This window comes from Atractosteus spatula, chromosome 2 (assembly GCF_055471065.1).
Source record: "Atractosteus spatula isolate fAtrSpa1 chromosome 2, fAtrSpa1.hap1, whole genome shotgun sequence".
NCBI lineage: Eukaryota > Metazoa > Chordata > Actinopteri > Semionotiformes > Lepisosteidae > Atractosteus > Atractosteus spatula.
The window spans coordinates 71,343,276-71,367,617 of record NC_142707.1 but is presented as its reverse complement, the minus strand read 5'-3'; the positions used below and the strand labels follow the sequence as shown (position 1 = coordinate 71,367,617).

At 37.8% G+C, this 24,342-nt stretch overlaps 1 protein-coding gene across 1 annotated transcript in view; it reads left to right on the top strand.

The window, feature by feature from the left end:
• The window catches only part of dse (dermatan sulfate epimerase), a 30,798-nt gene extending 7,143 nt beyond the window's left edge, over positions 1–23,655 (top strand). Inside the window, exons 3-6 of the mRNA XM_088909720.1 lie at positions 5,052–5,305; positions 14,814–15,053; positions 20,598–20,805; positions 21,564–23,655. Of these exons, the coding sequence (XP_088765846.1) occupies positions 5,052–5,305; positions 14,814–15,053; positions 20,598–20,805; positions 21,564–23,316 (2,455 nt within the window). The 3' untranslated portion in view covers positions 23,317–23,655. The remainder of the gene's footprint in view (positions 1–5,051; positions 5,306–14,813; positions 15,054–20,597; positions 20,806–21,563) is intronic.
• The last annotated feature ends 687 nt before the right edge of the window (positions 23,656–24,342 follow it).

Genomic DNA, 24,342 nt, shown 5'->3' with positions numbered 1-24,342 from the left:
TGATGAAAAAGCATAAGAGAGTTTAACGTTAAGATGAGGCGATTGCAGTGAAATCTGGAATCTTGGCATCGGTTTGCTGAGCTCTTCTAACTCTTTCTTTAAAGCTTCTTAAGACCAGAGTTTTTTTAAATAAAATAAATTCCATCTGTCTTCATCCTTGCAAAACGAAGGAGCCAGCAGAAACAGCTTTTCAAGCTGCCATGCTCATCTCATTGGATTTATCATTTTGGTTTGGTACAGTATGCTAATTAAAATTCAAGCATGACTGCTTGTTTTAAGGACAGCTTGGCTATGTTTAAATGCATGTGTAGGAGTTTTGGCAAGCGGTAATTGGAGACGGCATAAATATCTCAGGAGACCAGGATAAAGTGCAGAAATGCACTTCGTTTGATGGTGTCTTCACATACAGATTTTCTTGGAATGAATACATGGAAATAACCAAAACAAGGGAAGATGAGCTTTTCAGAAACTGCCCTGCAGTGGGTAGTTAATATTTAGGTTTAGTCTGTATGATGGAAAACTGAGTTTCTTCATTGCAGTGCAAATGATTTGCATAAAAGTGTTACTAAAACACACTGGAATGCTTCATATCTTAATTCTGAAATCTGCCACAGTTCTCAATGTGTCATCAGGGACAGACAAAGTAACCACTAAACATGGATTTTCACAAATGAACAGCTCGTGATATATGTTCTCTCTTTACTAACACTTTTATTATGGTTTTAAAATTTCACAGAAAACCTTGAAAGTGGCTCTGAAAACACCGCTGACTGAGGTCTCTGTGACCTTTAATTATAGAGTCACTAGTTTGTGGAAAAGAACCATATCCCCACTATGATCCAAAAGCACATGGCTTATGTTTGTTCTTAGATCACTGCACATGCTTTTAACCTTATTTTGCTAGAATATGTTTTATTGATATTGTATAGTTTGCCTTCTTAAACCACCTAATCCCTCTCCTGCTTACTCTTTTTTTCTAAAGTAAAAAAAAATAATTCTATCTGATAACCCTTATATAATCTCATTCCAAAAATCTACTGTATATGGAGAACTGTTAAGGACAGTGGTAACATCCAGAAAATGGGATAAAACTTTTAGCAAAAAAACTGCTAAATAGATGCCTCTCTAGATTAGCAACACTTGTGTTGCTTAAAGTGTATTTTGTTTTTTCTGTAGATACATGCCTATTACATTTTTGAGTGGGTAGCTGGAAAGATTCATAAATAAGAATTCACCTTTCCCCTCTCTCTTACATTGTTTAAATGTATTAAAACGTAAGAATGCATATTTACTGGCACTGACCATCTTCAATTTGGAAGTGCGAAGAATGATGTTAAATGCCAGCAACTGTTTACAAAAAATACATTTTTGCATTGTCTACTAAAAACCAAATATATGTTATGAAAATGTTAATTGTTCATTATTTGACCCTCTTCTTCAGAAACATTTATAAGGTCTTCTGAGTAACTTCTGCACTGACTGACCTCAAACTTGGCAGATTTTATCAATCATGCCAAATCTTCTGCAGTACTGCTCCTAGAATGGAGCAGTGGCCATCTGAAAGTCTAAATACACCCTGTGTATTGATCACTGTGGTTCCTTGTTCAAACAATGTAGGGTGTTCTCCTAGTTTAATTGCTATAATAGTTTCAATTATCTTGCATGTGATAGATGTCAGCCATACTGGGCTATAATTACTTCAGTTTTCTCATTGTTTTTTGGATGGACATTACATTATCAAGTCTACAGTCCCTTGTTACTAAAAATGTCACTCACACAATGGGTCATAAAGTATTCAGCGAACAACAACATGTTTAGCAAACATTTTCTGCTCACATTTTGTCCAAATAGCTCCAAACTAATTGGTGTAATTACAAACAGGAGGAGTGTTTATGAAAATTGGTTTCCAGTGTCAACCGAGGTGGATGTCTGATATTTTTATACAGAATTCAAACTACCTTTAACCCTGAAACAGCTGTACTAATTGGCTTAAAATTTGGCAGGTTTCATCAGCACTCAAACCTGCTTCAGGCTTGTACCTTAATGTGGAATATGATGCAGCAAGGCTGTTATGATTACAGCAGATCATGATGTGCTAGGAGACACTTGGAAAGTGTCATTCTAGTGAGAAGAACAGTACAATAGCATACAACAGGGCATCTCTATACCCCAAACTGCTCCTAAAAATTGTTTGACCAATTCATTTCAAACTTGGTAAGCATTATTCTCGATACAATACAATTAGCCCCTTGTAGAAAAGAGTTTTTGTTTACGAGTGTGAATTTAAGTATCCGTATACTTGACTAGTTTACTAAATATTCCAAAGTCTAGATCGTTGATATAAATTAAGAGCATAGTGATCATAGTACAGATCCCTTTGGTACTCCACTAATTACATCACACTAATTTGAGTATGCTCCCTTTATCTGAACCCTCTGCTGTCTAGTTCATAACCAGTTCTCAATCCAATGCCAACACTTACACACTTACGAATGCCAACCACCTGCAATTCAGGAATTAATCCTTTATGGGAAACTTTATGAAAAGCAGTCTGAGAACCTAAATACACATAGAGCATATGATATAATGTATTGATTACTGTGGTTGCTTGTTCAAACAACATAGGCGATCCTCTAGTTTAGTTGTTACAGTAGTTTTAGTTATCTTGCATGTAATAGAAGTCCTCCTGTTTTCTTGTTGTTTTTTGGATGGGCACTACATTAGCAATTCTGTAGTTCCTAGTTACTAAGTACCTGTACCTGTGTTTAGGGACTGTTGGAAGAGTTGTGTCCGTGATTTCTAAATAACGTCTCTCATTTCCTTGCATACAATTGGTAAGGTACCATTGGAGATTTATTCATCTTAGTGCTTCAATGATCTGAAACACTTCCACTTTTTCTGTGCTAATACAATTCAATGCAGAGCTTTGTCCTTCCACTGCCTGAAGCATATTTTTGACTTGACTTGAGTAAAATACACATTTAGTAAATCAACCATTTTCCTTTAATTATACATTTTTATCCCATTGTCACTGTATTTGTGCCAGATATGTTGTACTACATCCTTGATGGTTTTTGCTGTCTTATCAATGCCATAACTTTAATATTTATTAAGCCTCCTTTCTCTTAGCCATATTAATATCTTTTTGCCTGTGCTTGCAATACTTTTTTTTCGAAACCTTTCTAATACATCTTTTTTAACTGCCCTGTTGCTCACTTGTTCCTTATTTGTCCAAATGAATATTTTGTAAACACGTATATATGTTTGGACAAATATTGTAATTGTCCTATAATACAGAATTAATATTATTTCTATAAAAGATTATTTCAGGGAACAGGTTCTTTTAATAGTCTTTATAAGATTTTGAAAAATGGCAGGCTGGGTTTGAGTTGTGATTTTAGTTGATGGGTGGATAAAACAGGTGTTCCGTACAAAATACTGTATTTCTAAGGACAGTCCTCTTTTTAATGCCTTTCTCTCGTGTATTTTTTTCTTATGAGCAGTTTGTCACAAATGTGCCATTGTCTCTGTTTGTACATAGTCTTTTGTAACGTAACCTCTGCTTATTACCAGATTCAGTATCTGTCCAAGAATTGGTGCTAATTGGAGGAAGGACTGTGTGTTGAAAATGGTTTTGATACTGGATATCAGTTTCACTCTGACACAGTCTCTTTATGTTTATTCCTGAAAAGAATCACATAAGCAATATACTGTCTTTGCTGTGTTCAGAATTCCCACATTTTCATTTCAGAGGCTTAAATACAGACTTACTATTAATCAATTCCAAACCAAGCTACAGTATATACACTTTTGTCGTCTAAACATCACGTATGAGCATCGTTTGTTAGTGTTTTTTAATGTTCCTTCTTGCAGTTTGTACCTTGTAACTATGGCCTGGGAAAGCCAAGGAGATTAGTTCTAATTGCAAAATATTTTATATATCTAAATTATGTTTCCCAAAGATTTTTTTTAATTACATAAAAATCCAAACATTGGTATGCAAAGGTACCAGTTATATTTTCCATTACACCAAGGGGAAGACTGCTTTTATCGTTTCCCTTATACTGTACATTGGCAATGGCTTTGAGCACATAGATCACATTGCTGTACACTTTGTTGTTAGAGTAATGTGTGAAACAGATGTTTTCCTGAATTGTATTGGGATTTTTTTGTGCCTTGGTCGAGAGAAGCATCGCAATATAGAATTTCTGTTTGTGCACTGCCCCCTTTAACACTGAATTCTTAATTATGCATTGTGAATTATGTCTATTAGAAATCATAATAAAGGATTTTTAGTCTTTTAGCCAGAAAATATCATAAGCCAGGCTAATAATTATTAACAAATCCTGCTCTGATGCTTGAGAAATATGGTTGCATGAGGCACTAAGCAGTGCTAAGCAGCAAATTAAAAGGTTTTATATTACTTGTCAGCATGTAATTATCTGTTCCTCAGCAACAAACTAAATTTGAACAATATAGTAGATTGCAGAGAAAACTAAATTGTATTTCCTATGATGTATAGATTTTGGACATTAAGAAAAACAGTGCCATTTCCTATGACAGTGTTATTTGGTCATGAATATCAATGGAAACACAAGGAATAAGAGGAGGCCATAGGGCCTGTGTTTCTCATGTAGTATTTTAGTATCTTTGGAGTTTAGGAGCCCAAAGGTTAGGCTTCATTCACCTGGCTAAGAAGTTGATCCAGATATACTGAATAAAGAAACATTTTCTATTTTCTCTATAAATGAATTCTCTTTGAGTTTCCAGTTGTGATTCCACATCTTAGTTTCATTACTGAGTACGAAATAGTCACTTCACTTGTCCCTGTCCAGATTCCCTGTCTGTTAGAATTATACAGTACTGTATATACTGTACCTGGATCTCCTTTTAGACTGAAGGGATTTAGGTCCTTCAGCCTGCCTGATGAATTATATAAACTGGAATGTTCTACAGTATATGATGAAAATTATAATGATGATATGCATGCTGGGAAATGGGCGCTCTTCAGAAACATCATGGTAAACACTTATGTGATCTTTTTTTTTTAGGTTGGTAAAAGACGCCCCCTGGGATGAGGTACCTCTTGCTCATTCTCTCGTTGGCTTTGCTACCGCTTATGACTTCCTGTATGACGACCTGAGCAAGTCGCAGCAGGAGCGCTTCCTGCAGGTGATTGCCAACACCTCTAGGTACATGTACGAAAAGTCCTATAACCGGGGCTGGGGGTTCCAGTACCTCCACAATCACCAGCCAACTAACTGTGTGGCCCTCCTGACTGGAAGCCTCGTTCTCATGAACCAGGGTGAGTGTTCTGGTGTGTTGTGTTCTGTCGAATTGCTGACTCTGAATTGTGTTCAAGATATCAAAGATCACTATCACGCTATCTCTGATGCTAGCTTTTGACAAATATGGTGTGGGCAAATTGCTGGTCGTCTCAGATGACGATGTTGCAGAAAGATGTTGACGGGGATATCAGTTCTGACCATAACTGCAGATTTCATTTGTGATACTTCTACTAGACATAGCTATTGTTTTTTATTTTTCAGTTATAGGCTTTTGGTGTGTTTTTTAATTAATTGTGTTCATTTTTTGTTGAAAGGGTGAAATTAAGAAACCACATATTAAATATATATAGTGCATCATGTTGTTGTACTGTACAAATTTATATAAAAATTGGAATCCTGCAACAGCACAAATTGTGGCAAAATGTGGCTCATGACACAGTTTGGTTTTAAGGAAAAACTAAAACTTTTTTTTCCTCCGAGCTTTGTAAGTATTATTCTAGTAGCAGTTTCCAATCTTATGACTTTAATTTGCAGTTTTTAAGATAGCAGCTGTTTGGATTATAAAGCCATTCCACGGATTCAGTGAATTCAGTGTGGATTGATTTCTGATTACCATTGAATGAATTGCCATTGGATGCCATTGATTGGGCGGTGGCTAAATTCCATTCAAGTTTTATAATAATAATAATAAACTTTATTTTATATAGCACCTTTAAAGGTGGCTTCTCAAAGTGTTTTACAGGATGACAACAACAATAAATAAGAAGAATACACAAGATAAAACACAATTACAATATATAGAGGAGACCGTGGATGGTGGTACTAGGAAAGGCAGAGGGGTGAAGAATGGAACCAGTTCAGTAAAGGCTTTTCTAGAGAAGAGGGTTTTGTGTCTGGATTTGAAGGAGTTTAGAGAAGGTGACTCTCTGATATCCTTGGGCAGAGAGTTCCACAGCTTGGGGTCATAACAGGAGAAGGCCCTGTCACCCATACAATGTAGACGGGCTTGGGGAACAGTAAGGAGAGCAGAATTAGAAGAGTTTTAGAATCAGTTTGATTGGTGATGCCATTCCCCAATTCCTTACCTGATCTGCTCTGCAGTGGGACTGCTGGTACAGTATATAATGGCCTGTTGCACATGGTGGGTGAAGTGGGTTCACTCTGGTATCTAAAGTACTTTGAGATATTCTGGGGTAAAAATCAGTATTCAGTAAATTATTGCAATGATGAATGATGAAGCAGGGATCCACATTATCTATGTCTTGTCCGGATGCCATTCAGAGAGAACCAAAATCTTTCTCAGTAAATCCTGCCTGAAAATTTGTAGCATCAAGATAGTGTATTTATGTGGCAAGTTAATATTTGCCCAGGCTGCACACTATTGTTCTGTGGTGAACTTGAGATTTGCTTATTGCCAGGAGAGTGATTGCCATTTTGGTCTCTTGTCCTTATGTAGTCTGTACCACAGAATCATCCTGTTCAACTACTGTGAGTCCAGTACATTTCGCATGTGTCATCCTTGGCACAACAGGATTGTCTCTGGTACATTTTATGTACAAGGAATTTACTTTGTGTACTTGATGCTGCCATTTTGGACACTTGTTCATGACATTAAAAATTACATAAAAAATCTAACTGTTGCTTTTTTTAAGACAGTATTTCATAATAGGATCTTTTGTTGATAGGATCTCTTTGTTTTCATATTAATGAAGATACAAGCAGCTGTTATACTGTACTGTGTATTCTTTCCTTCTTATTATAATAAACTCCACCCATCCCCTTGCTTCCACATTACTATACTATTTCATGACAATGGTACTTGCTTGGATGCTTTCAAGTGTTTTAAAAATATATATTATTATAGTGGCAGCATTTTAAGAAAAAAAGTCAATCATTTGAAGATTTTGATTTAACCTTATTACATCGTATTACCTTGGTATTTAGATCTTTGTTAACACAAGTATCCAATTCCAACATACCAACAGCTGGGAAGGTTACAGTATGTTTAAAAAAAACTTGTACAATTTCTATCAACGGGAAATTAGTTTATTGTCTTTAAATTACATTTGAAAGCCTGTTGAGACACATGCATCCTGGAATACATGTGTAGTTCTGCTGAGCTAGCAAATTAGAAAAAATAAAGGAGCAAATCTACTGTATTTGTGTCGTATGGGTGTGGAAGTGGTTGTATGGTTTTGTGTGAAGATTGTCAGGTATGTTCAACAGATGTTTTGTTTGCCCTAATAACTGCAAAGAGAAATGGTAGGCCAGAATATAATCCATTTTCTGAAGGTCTACTTAGACATGTCTACATTGGCAAACAAATATTTTTGGTATTATCAAAAACTGGAATTGTTACCCTAATCCACTAAATGAAAAGAAACAGTTGTAGAAAATGGAAGTACCAAGTTCCAAATTTCAGCAGTCCTTTTGTTAGAGTGTGGTAAAACAGTTTCAGAAGTTAATATAAGTCTGAATAATGAAAACAAACTTTCCACTCTAGCCTAGCCTGTCAGATGGCTATATTATAAAATTCTCAGTTAAGCAGTTTTCAGTATGTGGTTAACTTTATTTTTCAAAGTGTTGCAAATTCTTTCTTTGAGTAACTTGATAGTCTTGCATCTTTGAACCCCCAATGAGTGTTGAAAATGACTCACTTCACCTTAGCCTTCATTCTTTCTTAACCATTTGTTCTTTACATTTGAATGTTTCTTGTGTACACGTTTTAAACAAATTTGAACATCAAATAGAAGGCATTGACATAGCATTACATAAATTGGCACCACATCTTAATCATTCCTGATCTCTTTCCCAGATCACACTGGATGTGTTGTATCTCTTTTTATGATCAAAAATCAAGTATAATGTAATTTTACAGACATCTCAGAGGAAGGAATTTGGTCAAATATTATGTAAACCTTTGAAAAATCACTGTAAGGGGTTGTCATTCAAGCCAGCTACCTGTGTGTTTGGAGTATCACACTGTGCTCTCCAGTGTTCTGCAGTGCTGTTCTTGATCCATGTAACGTCATTAAGTCTCAGTCCTAATGAATGAAGCTCTTTTGTCCTTAAAGCAGGGAATCGTACATGCAATGAGACTGGACGTCTGTCAGTATTTGCAGAATCACATACAGTAACAAGTTGAATTTAAGGTTCAGAGGAAACGCGTCTTCAGACCATACCACGCAATGTCTTTTTCTTGCGCACACGGTTTCAAGGATTATCAGATGTGTGCTTTTCACATCTCTTTAACGGGCACGAATGCTGTGACCTCTCACAGGAGAGCAGGGAGGTAGTGTGGAGGCGTGCTCCTCCGACCCAGTGGCCTTCAAGCACATTCCCCTGTAGGGAAGATGCAGCGCAGCTGGGAGGACCCCTCGTTGCACAGAGACCTGAGGGAGACCGCTGAGGTCAGCGGGTTTGCCCAAGAGCCGATTGTACATGCCTGGGCAATCCCAAACCTCAGACTCTGCTCAATGGTGCTCCTTTGCCTGTGGAACCACTCAGGAGGTTGTGGTGAGAAGGATTAGATTAAAAAAAAACTTGTCCTTGTCCAGCTGCCTAGACTGAATAGTTCTCATGCTTGAATGAGGCTTTTCTTCTCTTCATGATTTAATTGCAGATCTGTATAAACAAAAACATCCAAAATTTCTTCCACATTGCAGTGTTTCCCTCGGATAACCTGATCAGACAGCTGTATCCCCAGAGACATAGAATCTGAGCTAAAAGAAAACAATGCTTAAAATTGCATAACAGCAGGGAAGTTACATTTTTTATGTACTTGAACAGAGTGAGGCAAGTTCTAAGGAAATGTCTTGTAATGGTAAAAATAGGTTGTAATACCCTTAAATGCAATATTCTGTTAATTAATGTGGTTAGTCTGGTTTCTATTTAAACTTTTCTGTGTCAAAAGTCGTGTTAGTCACAAGGTTCATAAATGAAACTATTGTGCTGAAGTTGAGTAAGCATAAATGCCACATTCCTTCTATGATTGCATTGAATCATTCTAAATTTTTCATTTAAAAAATAACAAATGAAGACCTACAGTTTGTTATGAAAGACTTGTAACATTCAAGAACACTTAAAGCTACATGAACTTTGTTGGATCATAGAGCATTAGGAAGGTTATAATCAAGAGGAGAGCAGCAGGTCCATCTAAATCCTTCGGTTGCTGGAACTTAATCGATTACAGATCTCATTCAGATTCTTCTTCTGGTTCATGTTTCACTTTATTTCAAAGGAATCTGCCGGGTTGACATTTTCAATGCCTTTAAGGAATTTTAAATACTTGTTACAAGTCCACTTGTAGTCTTATCTGTTCAAGACTAAATTCAGTTTCTTCAGCCTGTCAGTGTAGGATATTCCCTTAAACCAGGGGTCGGCAAAACTAAAGCAAGGGCCACTAAAAAAATTTTACCAGCCTTGCTGGGCCACCGGAGTGAAATCCAATAAACTCACCGTCTGGAATAGGTCGCGTTTCTCCAGGCACATCTCCACGACCTCTTGCATACGCTGCTGAATAAACTCCCCGTCCGTGAAGGGTTTGCCAGCTGCTGCTAGAAGCTGTGATACTCGATAAGTACTGTAGCTCGGGTAGCCACAACATTATCTTCAAATTTTTTCTTGAACAGTTTTTTGCTGCCCCTGAAGCGACTTTTCCAACTGTTCTAATTTTTCCCTCCATCCATCTCCTGTGTATCCCGAAAACTTCGCGTGATGTTTTGTCTCGTAAGACCGTTTTTGATTGTATTCTTTAATCACGGCTATTGTTTCCTGAAAGATAAGACACATTACCTTTTCTTTCCAGGGGACACAAAAGTACTCTCCTGAATTTGAATTCCGTTGAATTTCCGACCCTCCGCATCGATCTTTCTTTTTTTCGACATGGCAGGAATAACTTACAGTTAGCCTCTTGTCAGTTATAACTTTTAGAACCGTTTGAAATCATGACCTGCTTTCAAACAAGATAGCAAACACTAGACGTCATTTCTGTGCCTGAGCCAATCACAGTAGACAACAAAAATCCAAATGTATTTACGGTAAGAATCAGTTGTAGCACAGGCGTATGTAACCTAGGCTAAAGCTAATCTGATGGGCTAAAAGTCAAATGCTTTGTGTTTTTCTGCAATTGACCGTTAGTGCTGAAAGAGAGCAGCAGAGCCACTGGCGGAAGATTTTCAATATCTGATGCAAAGAGTAACCCTCGAGATTCAAACAGTAATGAGAGCCGCGGGCCAGTCAGAAAAGTTCAGCGGGCCGGATTTTGCAGACGCCTGAAATGTATCTGTTACGACCCCAGGTGTCTAGGGGTAACGGGGTGTAACATTGAGGATGGGTTTGGCTGCAGGTGGCTTTCTGGTGAGGGACTTAGGAAGCGTGACAACAAAAGTTAGGTGCAAAAGTGATTTATTTTTTACAAAGTGAATAAGTTTTTCTTTCACCTCTGACGCAGAATACTGGTCTGTTCGTTTCATACCCACTTGTTGAAGTCCTCGTACAGGACACTGGTGATCACTGATTCCTGAAAAAGCCACATCCTGTACCTCCAGTAGATGATGATGTGTCTTGGGATACTGTTTGGAAGAATAATTGAAAGAATCTTGACCATTGTTGATTAACATGAAGTTTATTCACAGAAATCATTTGGCTACTTGGAGATTTTAAATAACGAGTCTCCCTGACAAGACTCCCCCAATTGTGCCCTGTGCCCTCAGGAACACATGATATGGGGGTAGTATGGTACAGATCTCTTCGGCCTTGTCTATATTTTTAATAATAATCTCCATTTCACTCCAGTGTTTCTCTAGTTGGCAACTCCACTACAGTAAATGTTCATTTGTGCAGTAGATTTGACTGGCTAGCATTACCACATCTAAGAGAAGGGTCATTCTGTTCTGGTGCTCCTCCCTGCCCTGGCATGAGTGCGCCTGCTCTGTTCCTGAGGATTAGCAAAAACAAAATCACTTGTAAAGGCTGAAGAAACTAAATTTATGGTACTGAACATCTGCTGAAGGGGAAAGCATGAAATAGGTAACAGAGGCTTTAATTCTGGGCTGAATCTGTTCTAGATATGTTTGGAAAGGATTCTGAGAAACCTGATTCTCTTTGATGTGGCACAAAGTGTAATAGCACTCTCATTTGAACTTCATTAGATGAATTCATCATTCAGAATTTGATAAGATATTATGATCTACTGTACATTGGTAGATTTTTCAGTGGTAAGCAAATTTCGTTCTGGTTCCAGATGTTTTTAGTGAAAAAAGAATATTTTCCCCAAAACTGTGTTTTTAATTTAGCACGGGAGAATAAACTTTCAGATCAAACACTTCTTTATTAGAAGAGGAAGGTGTGTACAGCAAAGTGCACCTTTAAAAATAACTGCAGTCATTGAGATGAGCAACCACTTGCAATGATCCTGGATGATACATTGATTTACTACAACATCATAACTGGCGGGAATCTCCTTTTATTAACTAGTGTTAAGCACCATTTAAATTTGAACGTTTTTAAATCTGTAATGACCTATAAAATGGTTTCATAGCCAAAGAATAGCTTTTCTTCATGTAAAGTGTAAATGTAAACCCTTAAAAGGCCTTAAAAGGCCTTGAGAGAAAGCACTTCAACAAGCCTGTTAAAAAAAAAATGTAGCTTGGCAGAAAACCAAGATCTTGCATGTAAATAAAGGAATTGTGGTGTTTTTGTGACATGCTTACTTTTTTTTAGCACAAGCGCCGCTCAAGAAATAATACTGAGTCACAATTCACTACTTAAGACTAAAATACTGGCCTGCAGCCTGGGGAGTAATTGCATTCCAGCAATTCCTCTACTACATGCCCCTGCACGTTTCTACAAGATAACTGTACAGTTAAGAAAATCCTGTAGATAATAGATTGTTTACGGTACTTCTATGAATACTGCATAAAGTTTAACAATTAGTGCAGAAGAGCCCTCAAGGTTTAGTGTTGATCATTCCAGCTGCTAAGAGCTTTAAGCCCTCAGCATGACCATAACAAATCGGGATATATCTCATTATAGTGTTTGAGAATAATTAGGGCCTGTTACTCTTGGGTGCAAACTGATTGTAGGTCTTTTGTGACTCATTATCTTCAAAGGACTAAAAAAAGGCTTATTATTGGGCAGTGTGGATTAGGGGCCCGCAGTTGGTTTTGATCTCCAGCTGTGGTTGGTGCAGGTCAATCCAGGACGCTGGATCCCATATGTTCTGCTGGGTTGCATTAGCGAAGCTTTAAGCCTTCATTTATAGGCTGTACTATTAATTCAGAAAACCTTTCAAACATAAAGATTGGAATGTATTGAAACTGGGGGCAGGGGGGTTGGGGAAGAAACTCAGGCTGAGTTTGTAATGAATTGTCATTACAGAATTGTTACAGTTTTGTGCAAAATGTAAGCCTAAACCTCAGGCTTTGGTTAGGTGTTTTCCAGATTCCACTATAGAACGGCTTTGTCTACACCTTCTACTACGATGACTAACACTTTATACTGGTGATAAAAGCGGTAATCCCCCTCCTTGCTGGAACAGCCAGATTACATTTAATTACTTTTCACACCTTGTTTCGTTGTCGCCTATAATACGCATCATTATATTGTGGAAGAATAGTGCTGGTGGGTGTTGATTTGCAGAAGAGTGCCAAGAAGGGAAAGGGAATTCTGGGTTATAAATCCATTAGGCCATCCCTGAGGCGATGAGAGGGCTGCTCGTAGAGCACGTCAATCATTTGGTTATGTTTGTACACCTCCTCCCCTAAATGGAACCCAAGGTCAGTGTCCTCCTGGAATGGATGTGCCCTTTAATATCTTGAATTATCTTGGAAAATATGTGCAGTACAGGCCTGGTTGGGGGTTTTGAATTCAAGGGAACCCCTTGGACATCCTGTCTCTTCAGATCCTTTATTTGTCTGTTTTATAATTATAAAGGTAATATTACTCAGTACACATGTTAGAAAGAAATATCCAGGAACAAACAGGAACTAAAACAACAAGCATTTTATTGTCATTTTTCACAAGTCAGTTTCTCTAGTTGTGGCACACCTAGGATGTAAATGTCTCTTTCTAGGTCTTCTCTAAAATGTCTGCTATCTTGGATAAAAATTAAGAGTGATTGAACAAGTATATAAAAAAACACTCCATGACTTTTTATGAAGACAGGACCTGGAACGGTTTCCCGGCCTTCCCAAAATATGTCAAATAAATAAAAAATAATGGAAAGAATAAATTATGTACTATTTTTTACTGTTGCGTTTCTCTACTGCCAGTCCTAGAGAGGCTTCTTATAATATTAACAGTTAATGTGTTTTTTCGCACTTTTTTGGTATGTACAGTACTTAAGAGAAACAAGTTTAAAAACTTAAAAAACCTTATAAGCACACTATAGAGAGGAGAGTTTTTAAAATCCCCAAATGGTCAGAATTCGCTGAATGACAGCTTTTTCTATGAGCTTTTTCCATAGCCAGTTTGTTTGAAAACAAACAAGAAAAGAAATGTGTTGTCTTCTTTTTGTTGTCAGCATGTTGTCAGCTTTTTCTGAATGTATTTTCATTGTTGTGTACTTTCCACTGCAAGGCAAAGATACAGTATGTGATCGTATGTATTTCTGCACTCCAGAAGTGTCTATTTGCCACAAAATCGGCTTCAGAATGGAAGTTTTTTGGCAATATACAATATACTGTATATACAGTCTTAAAAATTCATTTTTGTATCTGTTTCCAAAAAAATTCCATTCTGAAGCCGATTTTGTAATTTTTCCTTTATCTAATGTTCATGTTTTTTTTTTCTGGTAACAATCTGTGGAATTCATACGTTGCTCTGTCTGCTTATAAAGTCTTGCGGTGAACAGTACCTTATTCATTTGTTGCTTTATCAGAAAATAATTTCACTGATCTTCCAACAAACTCAATGGTTGCAATTAGAGGATACTGGAGATCATTCGCTTTGGCGATATTTTGAGAAATTATTAAAAAAATGTTTTTGCTAATGACAACTGTAGCATTAAAAGCAAAAATTCACGTGTAGTCAGATATGCCCCAGTGTTGTTGCTCAATTAAAAGCTGATGCAGCCTAAATAATACGAGGATGTATTCAAATGTCAGAAATTCCCCACTTAATAAAAATACCCACCATCTGAGTGGTTACTACGTTGAGTCTTAGAATTTTATCTGCTGTTGTAGTTCTGGGCATTAAGTGCGGCTAATATAAAAAAATGGAACAGGTCAGTACCTGGTAATTCCACTCGGCGAAACAAAAAGAACGAAAACATTTGGGCTGTGGAGCCTCCTTCAGGTGTGGAGAGGAGAGAGGGAGAACAGGAAGAGGAGACAAAGGGTGGGCTGGGAAAGACGAAATGTGAGAAGGGGCCTGGGGACAAGTGCGGCTCTGCAGCGCTTCAGGGTGAAGGGTAATAAACTGTTGGGAGCTTCTCCTGATGTGTTGCCCACACAACACTACACCAATATAGTAAGAAGACAGTAGATCGCACAAAGTGACCAAGATTATTTTTCCCTGTCGCAGGTTACCTGCAGGAAGCCTACCTGTGGACGAAGCAGGTCCTGGCGATCATGGAGAAGTCCCTGGTTCTGCTGCAGGACATCACCGATGGATCCTTGTATGAGGGGGTGGCCTATGGGACGTACACCAGTAGATCTCTTTTTCAGTACATGTTCCTTGTACAGCGACATTTTGGAATTGGTCACTTTCATCACCCTTGGCTCAAGCAACATTTCGCCTTCTTATACAGGACTATTTTGCCAGGTAAAACCCCTTACTGTTATTATCTCTCTCCTATTTTTATTTTCCTCTGGGATTGTTTGTCAGGTGTTTCTGAGTGGCAAACCTACTGCCTGCAGTGATACTGATCTGCATGATTGCTCATTTGTTTCCCTAATCCATCGTCCCTGAGTGGAGTTGTTAGATGTTAATCAAACTTTACTTGATTTTAATTTGTATTCAAATATGCTTGAAATTCCTTTAATAACATGAAGAATTTAGTACTTAAACATGCATCAAGTCTTTGCTTTCTACTGTTTAGGCATCTCCAGTGACAACAGGCAACACTTAACCTTTCTGAATGTGCACGAAATGAGATAATACTAGTAATTTTGTGGTTGTGCAGACTGGGCATCTTAAGTGGATTTCAGAATATGTTCTGCTTTTAAACTTTTAGGTATTGTTTTAATTGAGGGAGAAGCCTGTTAGAGCCTGTTAATTATAACATAATACATGTGCTTTCCTTCGTTTTTCGGTCAGCACAGTGTTTTCCAACAGTTCCACTGAATTAAAAACAGAAGTTTCCTGCCTCATTCTAAGTGCTAAATAATGAGCAGGGGTGCGATACACTTTTTATCTGAATATTATTAAAATGATAGTGATAAAGCTATTCAAGTAGGTCATATTCCATTACTTGGACTTAATCCTCCCTACATTTTCAATCACCGGATTTGTCTTGAAGTAAATGTAACTGCATACTTCTGTAGCATTTAGATGCCAATGCATGGTAATTGCAAATATTGAACTTCAAGCATAGCTAATATGTTTTCAGTTGCTGGTGTTATTGAAAGTAAATGCCATAATAATTTAGTAAGTCTTAGGGGAATTTAATGACATTTATTACACCACCAAGGAGTAAAATCATATTATAGTTCATATTATATAACATATAATATATTATAAAACATCGGAGATGATATCTGTTGTATAGATTGAATTGTATTCAACAAATAAACCGCAGTTAGCACTGCATAGTTAAAATGTATTTCAGGATACCAGAAGATGCTTTTCCTATGACTGAAAATATTTATACTTTGAAAATTGAGGAAACGTTAGGTACATCTGTCTTGCAGTTATTTGGTTTTAACAGGTTTCTGACAGTCCGAAACATTTTTGAGAAGGAATATGCAGTATGCAGAAAATCCCTTTGCTCTCCAGCCCACTCTGCTGTAACTGCTGCCCTTTATTGTGTGACGACGACTTAAAAGATAAATAGCAGGAGAATTTTAAGAAACAAAGAAAAAAATGCAGCAGTTAGTGTTTTAATGTGAAGGTAAAAAGGAAAGGAAAACGTGCCCCCCCACCCAAAAAAATGACCAAATGAGTTTACTTTGCGTTTTTGCTCATTATAAGGTGTAATGATAATCTATTTGTTTGCAAAATGTACATGCTCCTAATATTAAAATACTAAAATAGTTATACTGGACTATTGTTTGTTTTTTTTGCTTTATTTGTTAATTAGAAAGCAAACTTAATCCAATTTTCTGTGAACAAATTTTTATGATTTAAAAAACAAAACAAAACAAATAACAGCAATACCACAGATACCCTTTCCCCCTCAGGTCCTCCCACAACAAGAGGCATTCCTCTCTGAGTTTGCTATTCCTGGGACCCCTAAAATAAAAGCAGATCACTGTCACAGAAATACTGTGTCATAAGAACTTAAGTACATCAGCAACCACGTATCCCAGCAGCCGAGAGCTTCATTTGAATAAGGCCAGTAAGGAGTATGGAAACTCAAACACTATGATAATGTCTTTTGAACGTCTGTCAGGACACTGTACAAACAAAAATAAAGTCACTCAGCTGATCTAGCTCATTTGGCAGTGAGCAGCAAATTGATCAGAAAATCTCATCCAGCTGTGTCCTGAAAGAAGACAGGGTATTGACTTCAGCAGCGTGGCTTGTTAGCTTATTCCATGCTCCCACAGGCTTTAGATCTATTTGTTTCTGCTGCTGTGAGATGTCAAGAGTGTAAGTAACACTTAATATGTATGCAGGATTATATTTGTTTAGACAATTGGACAAAGACGAAGAAACAAGTCGTGCAAAACGTAACTACATCAGGACACTCCCAAATAGGTAAAAAGATACCTCCAGGTAAAAGGGACAAGCCTCAAATGATAGCAACAAGAACGATCCATATACACTCTCTGAAGTAACATTAAGTGAATGATGAAGACTTTTGAAAGCCAAGTTTATATACTGTCCCAGGTAAAATTCCAAGATACTGTTCTGTCACATTCAAATCCCCATTCCAAACATTAGCAGCTGCTAGTGATTTGTATGAAGCCTCTTAATACAAAAATATACAGGTATATAGAGGAAGCCAATACCTTTGTTTTATCCTTGACACCCAGCCGATTATGGATTGGGTGTTGCACAACATTGCCCACCATGGCTTACTATAAGAATGTAAGAAAGGTTACAAATGAAGGTCATTCAACTTGCTTGCTTGTTAGTAGTTAATTAATCCAAGGATCTTCTCCAGTTATTTCTTGCAAGAATCCTGGTTCCTACAACATGGATGGGGAACTGTTTCCATGTCCTTTGAGTAAAGAAGGGCCTCCTGTTCTTGGTATTAATTACACTTCTACATAGTGTCTTTTTCTGACATCTGGTTCATATTTCACTGTTTGTTCTGAGGAGCTCCTTTGGGTGGCCTTTGTCAGTGCCTTTTGAGAATTTTGACTACTTGTGTCAGGTCCCCTCATAGTCTTTGCTGTTCAGAAAAAAAGGTCTCAATACCTTCAGCCTGTCAGTGTAGGACATTACCTTAAGCCCAGAACAGCTTCTAGTTGCTCTTCTCTGCATGGATTCCAGAGCAGAAATATCTTTTCAATAATGTCGTAATCAAAGTTGTCAATAGTATCCTAAATGAGGTCTTCCTAGGACATTATACAATTTTAAGATAACATCACTTGATCTCAATTCTACCGTTTAACTATATATCGTAACACTTAGTTTTCCTTTGAATTGATTTTGCACATTTTCTAGAAGATGTAAATGGCTTAGCAATATAAACACCTAAGTCTTTCATAAGTCGCCTTTTCAAGCTCAGGAGTTCCCATTTTATATTTATCATTAATATTTTAGTACCTGGATTCAATGCCCTGAACTTGTCTTCATTTAATGTCATTAATCAGGTGTTTGCCCTGTCAAGAATTTTATATTAATCATTTTTTAATTGTTTCTGCAGCTTCTACAGTGTTTGATTATCATAATTTAGTATTTAAAATCTAGTTTACTAACTATTCTGGATTCTAGTCATGCACTGCGGAACAGAGACATACGTTAAAAATGAAAGTGGAACCATGCTGCAACTCTTTCTCAGACTATAAGTCTTGAAAAGAGCGAAGACCATCCTTATTAAATATTTCAGCTGGAATATGAATTATGATTATGGTTTATGATTATGGAAAATAGGAGTCAGCATGCCATGCCTTGTCTTGTGAATCTTTCTACTAAATGCCAAGTTATAGTAAAGTACTGCCTGTAATCATGGATCCAGATGTAATTGGAAGATCAGACTTTTGCCCAAGTGGATGCCAAGTTACAGGAGTGACAGGATTTAACCAAAGAGTGCTCAAAGTACCAAAAGAGTAAAAATAAAATGTAAAAGTCTGGCACAGCTAAGCCACATGCAGATCTTTCAAGCTAAAATATGTCATGGTTTTCTAGCAGAATAAAATGTATAACAGTTATAGGTTATATGATAAATTTTATAAGACCTTAATCTTCTAGGAACGATATTGATAAAAACATGCTTACAGTATACTGTACATTTAAAAAATCAACTCTTAAATTCCCCCCACATTAATATCAATTGCTTATGTACAGTACAATACATTTATAAAGAGAATTATATCCCTGTTAGAGCTGGTTTACACAGACTTCAGAATAAAAACTGTATGTACAGAAGGTTTCAAATAACCACTACACCAGTGACAGAGTTGACAAAATAGAATCTACATGTGGATGGTTTTTAAAAATAAATGTGTGATATGCTTGAACATCACAGCAATAATGTTATCAGTAATTGTTTTGCCACAAAATTTAGTGAAAGGAGATCCCATTTAAAATCCATAGTTTCACCCTCTCAATACTGAGCAAAACAGATTCTAAATCGAGAAAAAAATAATCATAATAATGTTCTCCTCTGTTGATCCTACAGAACTGTACGTGACAATTTGGTCTAAATGTTTGTGAGTAAGAGAAAACTGGTATTGTGACTTAGGAAACACAGCTTTTACTGTAATTAGAAGTGCAGACTCAGAATGTGTCTGCTGCTTTGCCACAATATACTGACTGTTAAAAGCAGGCTGTTAAACACCAAGAACTGACCCCATGGCCTGCTTGTGGCTAACCTCCAAATGACCTTCTGATAAATCTCTAAGGGAAGGCAGAAGAGAAGCAACCTTACCTCACTAGTGGACAGGTTCCAAGAAAGAAATAACAACACGCATGCTTGATGTTTAGAGAAAGGGCTTGACACTTCATGCCATGAACATAATATTTTTAATGTTGTTCCTTTTGCCCCACACATTTGCATGTTTTTCTGTACAAATACTGTGGCGTGATGTATTGGAACAACCCACTGGAACTGCTGTTTAGAATTGTGCAATCCTAGCCACTGTGATCCTGGAATGGTTTTGGAAAAAGTATTTCTTATGCTTCACTTCTGGTCCATGAGCAATATTTAGAGAGAAAAAGAACACAGAGCCACAAAGAACAGAACATCATGAATGTAAAAGTCCCACATGGTAAGAATTAAGCAGGATTTAATATAACAAGGATAGAATGAGTTCTAAGAAAAGTCCAACTGGGTTTAGTTCAGAAGAAAATGCTAGTTGAGATTGCAAAGATTGTATTCATTTACCATTAAACTATTCTTGAGGGAGAGTGACCAATGCTTTTATTTTTAGCTAATCTCAGTGCACTCAGTGTGGGGATTAAAAACTATTTAAAAACTAAATATAATCAAGGTTAAAATTATACAATGTTATAAATAAGTTTTATTAATACAATTATATTTTTATTTTTCATACCTTTCCCAAGAAGGCTGATTTAATCATCTGTCAGAAATGGTTTTAGTCAGTTGCCTGGCCATCTAGAGTCTGGCCATTGTGAATTCCTCAAGGACTGGACAAAGGCAAGTGTGGAGCTAAAATCTGCCTGAGCAAATGCTTCCAATGAATATCAATGGAAGAACTCTGAAATGAAAACAAAAATTGATATCCCATCATAGCAAACATACAGTAGCAGTGTGAAGCTTTAGAGTGTGTAAACCAGCACTAACATAGTGGATTAGATCATACAGCAGTTATGTTGTATCTCTTAATGTGCATTTTTGCTTTTAATATTTAACATTTACCAGCAGCTGTATTTATATTAGTTAAATACAATTGATTTAAAATACAGTATGTTGAAATTGACTGTATTGACTGATCCACCTCATTGAGGGACATTCCAGTACCTGTATTATTAAAAATCAGTGTCATTTGTTTCTTATCTTTTCTGTTTCACCAGGGTTTCAAAGAAGTGTGGCTATTGCAGACTCCAACTACAACTGGTTCTACGGCCCAGAGAGTCAGCTGGTTTTCCTGGACAGCTATGTCATGCGCAATGGCAGTGGCAACTGGCTTGCAGAGATGATCCGTAAGAACAGAGTAGTGGACGGGCCCGGGCAGGCAGGGAAGGGACAGAGGTGGTGCACTCTTCACACAGAATTCATCTGGTGAGCTTCCACTACAGCTGGGACAGTAGCTCTCAGTCACTGCTCAAACAGGCAGGCAGTGAAGGAGCACATTTGTTGTGTGTTATACATTTCAAATTAAGCATAACATTGAATGCAGAAATACATCGTCATTCAGTAGACTGTAAAATCACATGTGTTTTAATTAGCGTCATGTCAAATCCATAAAATTGGGAAAAAAATGGAAGTCCTAAAATGTAAAAAAAAAAATAATTACAATAATTTTGAACGCCAGTTACTTTTTGTGGTTGTTTTTCTGTGAGGAAGCTTAGCTGAATGAAGTGTAATTTTTGTGACACAAATTTTGTAATTGTTTGCTCAAAGTCCTTAATTTGTTTTTATTTTTTAGAGTTTAATGGAGTCGTTGATAGATTTTCCTCAGCTTTTTATCACAAAAGGCATGCCCTGTGAATGCAAGTATAATTGTATAAAGAGTAAAGGGATCTGAGCAGTATTTTCTGGTTGTAAATTTTCTTTATGTGCTGAACACACTGAAGGGAATTCAATCCTAGCATCTCACTCAGTGAACAGGATTTCATTGGTCCTTTAATAATTCGTTGTATTTTGTACAATTTCTTTTTTATGCAGCTTTTTTTTCCCCAAATTTTGATTTATACAACAAATGTCAATTTAAACTGTTGCACATGTAATATGAATCCCCAAAATATTTTTTTTTTCTTTGGGGAAAAAAAAATCTATGTATGTTGTCTTATGTATTGTTTTCCCTTTTGATCATGCAGGTATAATCCAAATCTGACCTCTACAGCTCCTCCAGACTTTGGGAAACCCAGACTGCATTATTTTGAGGACTGGGGAGTGGTCACCTACGGTAGTGCATTACCAGCAGGGATCAACAGAACATTCCTCTCCTTCAAATCGGGAAAACTGGGAGGCCGTGCCATATTTGACATCGTGCACAGGAATAAGTACAAAGATTGGATAAAAGGGTGGAGAAACTTCAATGCTGGCCATGAGCATCCTGACCAAAACTCCTTTACATTCGCACCCAACGGTGTACCTTTCATTACCGAAGCACTATACGGACCAAAGTACACTTTCCTGAACAACGTCGTTATGTTCTCCCCCGCGGCTTCTGAGAGCTGCTTTGCCCCTTGGGAAGGGCAGGTAACAGAAGCCTGTACGTCGAAGTGGCTGAAATATAAACAAGGGGCAGCTGCAGACTGCCAGGGCAAGGTAGTGGCAGCTCTGGAAAGGAACGGGATGGTATTCATTCGAGGGGAGGGAAGGGGGGCCTACAGTCCTGGCCTGAAGATAAAGAGCTTCCAAAGGAACTTGCTCCTTCTGCAACCTCAGCTCTTGCTCTTGGTAGACCACGTTCATTTGGAGAGCGACAGCCCAGTAGGGCTAATGAGTAGCTATTTCCATAATACTGACTTGCCTTTTGAGGAGACTGTGAAAGATGGTGTACATGGAGCATTTATTAGACACAGAGATGGATTATATAAAATGTTCTGGATGGATGATACTGGATACAGTGATAAAGGGGTTCTAGGATACAGAAACTATCCTCGTGGGTATCCTTATAATGGGTCTAACTATGTGAATGTGACTCTCCCACTGAGGAACCCAAATTCCAGGGGAGTATTCATTTTCTTTGGCCCTGATATGGATGTCCAGAGTTTCAGTATCCGTAGCGATGCCCAGAGAGTAGATATTTACTTGGCCACTAGTGAACACACGTATACAGTCTACCTCCTCACGGGGGAAGTCACAAGCAAACCTCTTTTTGCCATGGTGCTGGCTGACCACGAAAAGGTTGTCTTTGAGAAAGCCTCGGGGGTCAAGGAGAGCTCGCCGGCTGAGGTCAACAACTACGCAAACTTCGTGGAGGACAATCTCCAGCATGCTAAGCCCGTCTTCCAGCAGCTGCAGAAACAGATCCTGGCTCGCGTGCTCAACACTGATAACTTCAGGAAGACGGCCGAGCGCCTCCTAGATTTCTCAGACCAGAAGAAGACGGAGGAAATCATCGAGAAAATGTTCACCCTCAAAAGGAAGCAAAACAGGAACAAAAACTCCAAGAAAGGAGCTCTCGCTGACAAACTTTCAGATGGACTCCCAGATATTTTTGCTCAGATTGAGGTCAATGAAAAGAAGGAACGGCAAAAGGCCATGAAGCGCGTGTATGATGAAGACATCGAGGAAGCAGATGGGGATGCCAGGGCCTTTCTGGACTACAGCGACCTTCGGCTTCCCAAAGGCAGGAAAAGTGGCGTTTTTAAGCAACGGAAATACAAGGAACTTCCTATGGTTTCTACTGACAGAAGTACTGACCCTTTAATCTCTGCATCCTATATAAGACTGTTCCTCATTTTAAATATTGCTACTTTTTTCTTCTTGTTGGCGTTACTGCTGACTCGATTTCAAAAAACGCAAGGTCTGCACACTAAGAGGTGTTTCTATGGAATTGTTCTTGTTGACAGCTTTATCCTGCTGTGTTTATATTCCTCATGTTCAAGAGCACAGTGCTGACATCGCCATATTTCAATGGACTAATGTTATACAAACCCACTGGAATGTAATTATTCACAATGACTGAAAATGTTATCTGTAACACAGTCTGAGCCTTAAGCCTCATCTGGAAGAGTATATTCCTAATAGAGACAGATGTGAGAGATTACCATTGGTTTTCAAACTATCTCTGGAATCGTGCCACTAAAATGCAGACAGAGTAAACATTGCAGAGATATTAAGTCATTATTGTTATTTTTTGAACAATACCGAATTGTACAGATTTTTAAACTGAGAATATTTTTGCTGGGAGTATTTTATAATCATTGAAATTAAATACAATTATGAAATGTTTCCTTACATGAATGTTACTTTTTTAGAATGTGAAACAAAGTGTTGTGGGATGGTAATAAGCCCCAGGGTCTTGCACATACTGCACACTAAGTACATTTTATATTTTCACCTCTTCCTAAATGCATGTCCTTCAAACCTCTCTTCTGCCTGAGCTGAAGCCTATACTGTATGCTGGCAAACACTGAGCACAAGGCATGACTATACTCTGCATGAGACTAGTCCATTGCAAGACAGACGTGCCCACACTGGGGCAATTTAGAGATACCAGTTAAGCTAGCCAGTATGTCTTTAGAAGGTGGGAAGGACCCTGAGCACCAGGAACAAACCTAGACAAACATGAGAGAAACAGGCAGGCAAACCTCACACAGATGGTTCCCCATGTGAAAATGGAATCCAAGACAGAGCTGTTGGACAGAAGTGCTAACCGTCATGCCACTGTGCAGTCTCCACTGAATCTATCCATCCCTTTTCATATTGCTAACCTGAAGGAAAACCACGTTGTTCATGGACAACCAGGTGAATCGCCAAATATAGACTGTACCTTAAAATGAAAAGTACAGCCCCCTGACTTTGGAAAACATGTATTTCCTTGTGCAAATACTTTTGTTTCATTCCAACAGTTGTTAAGCAGTGCGGATTAAAATTGCGAAGTTTAGATAAATGTGTGTACTGATGGTCTGAGACCACATGGAA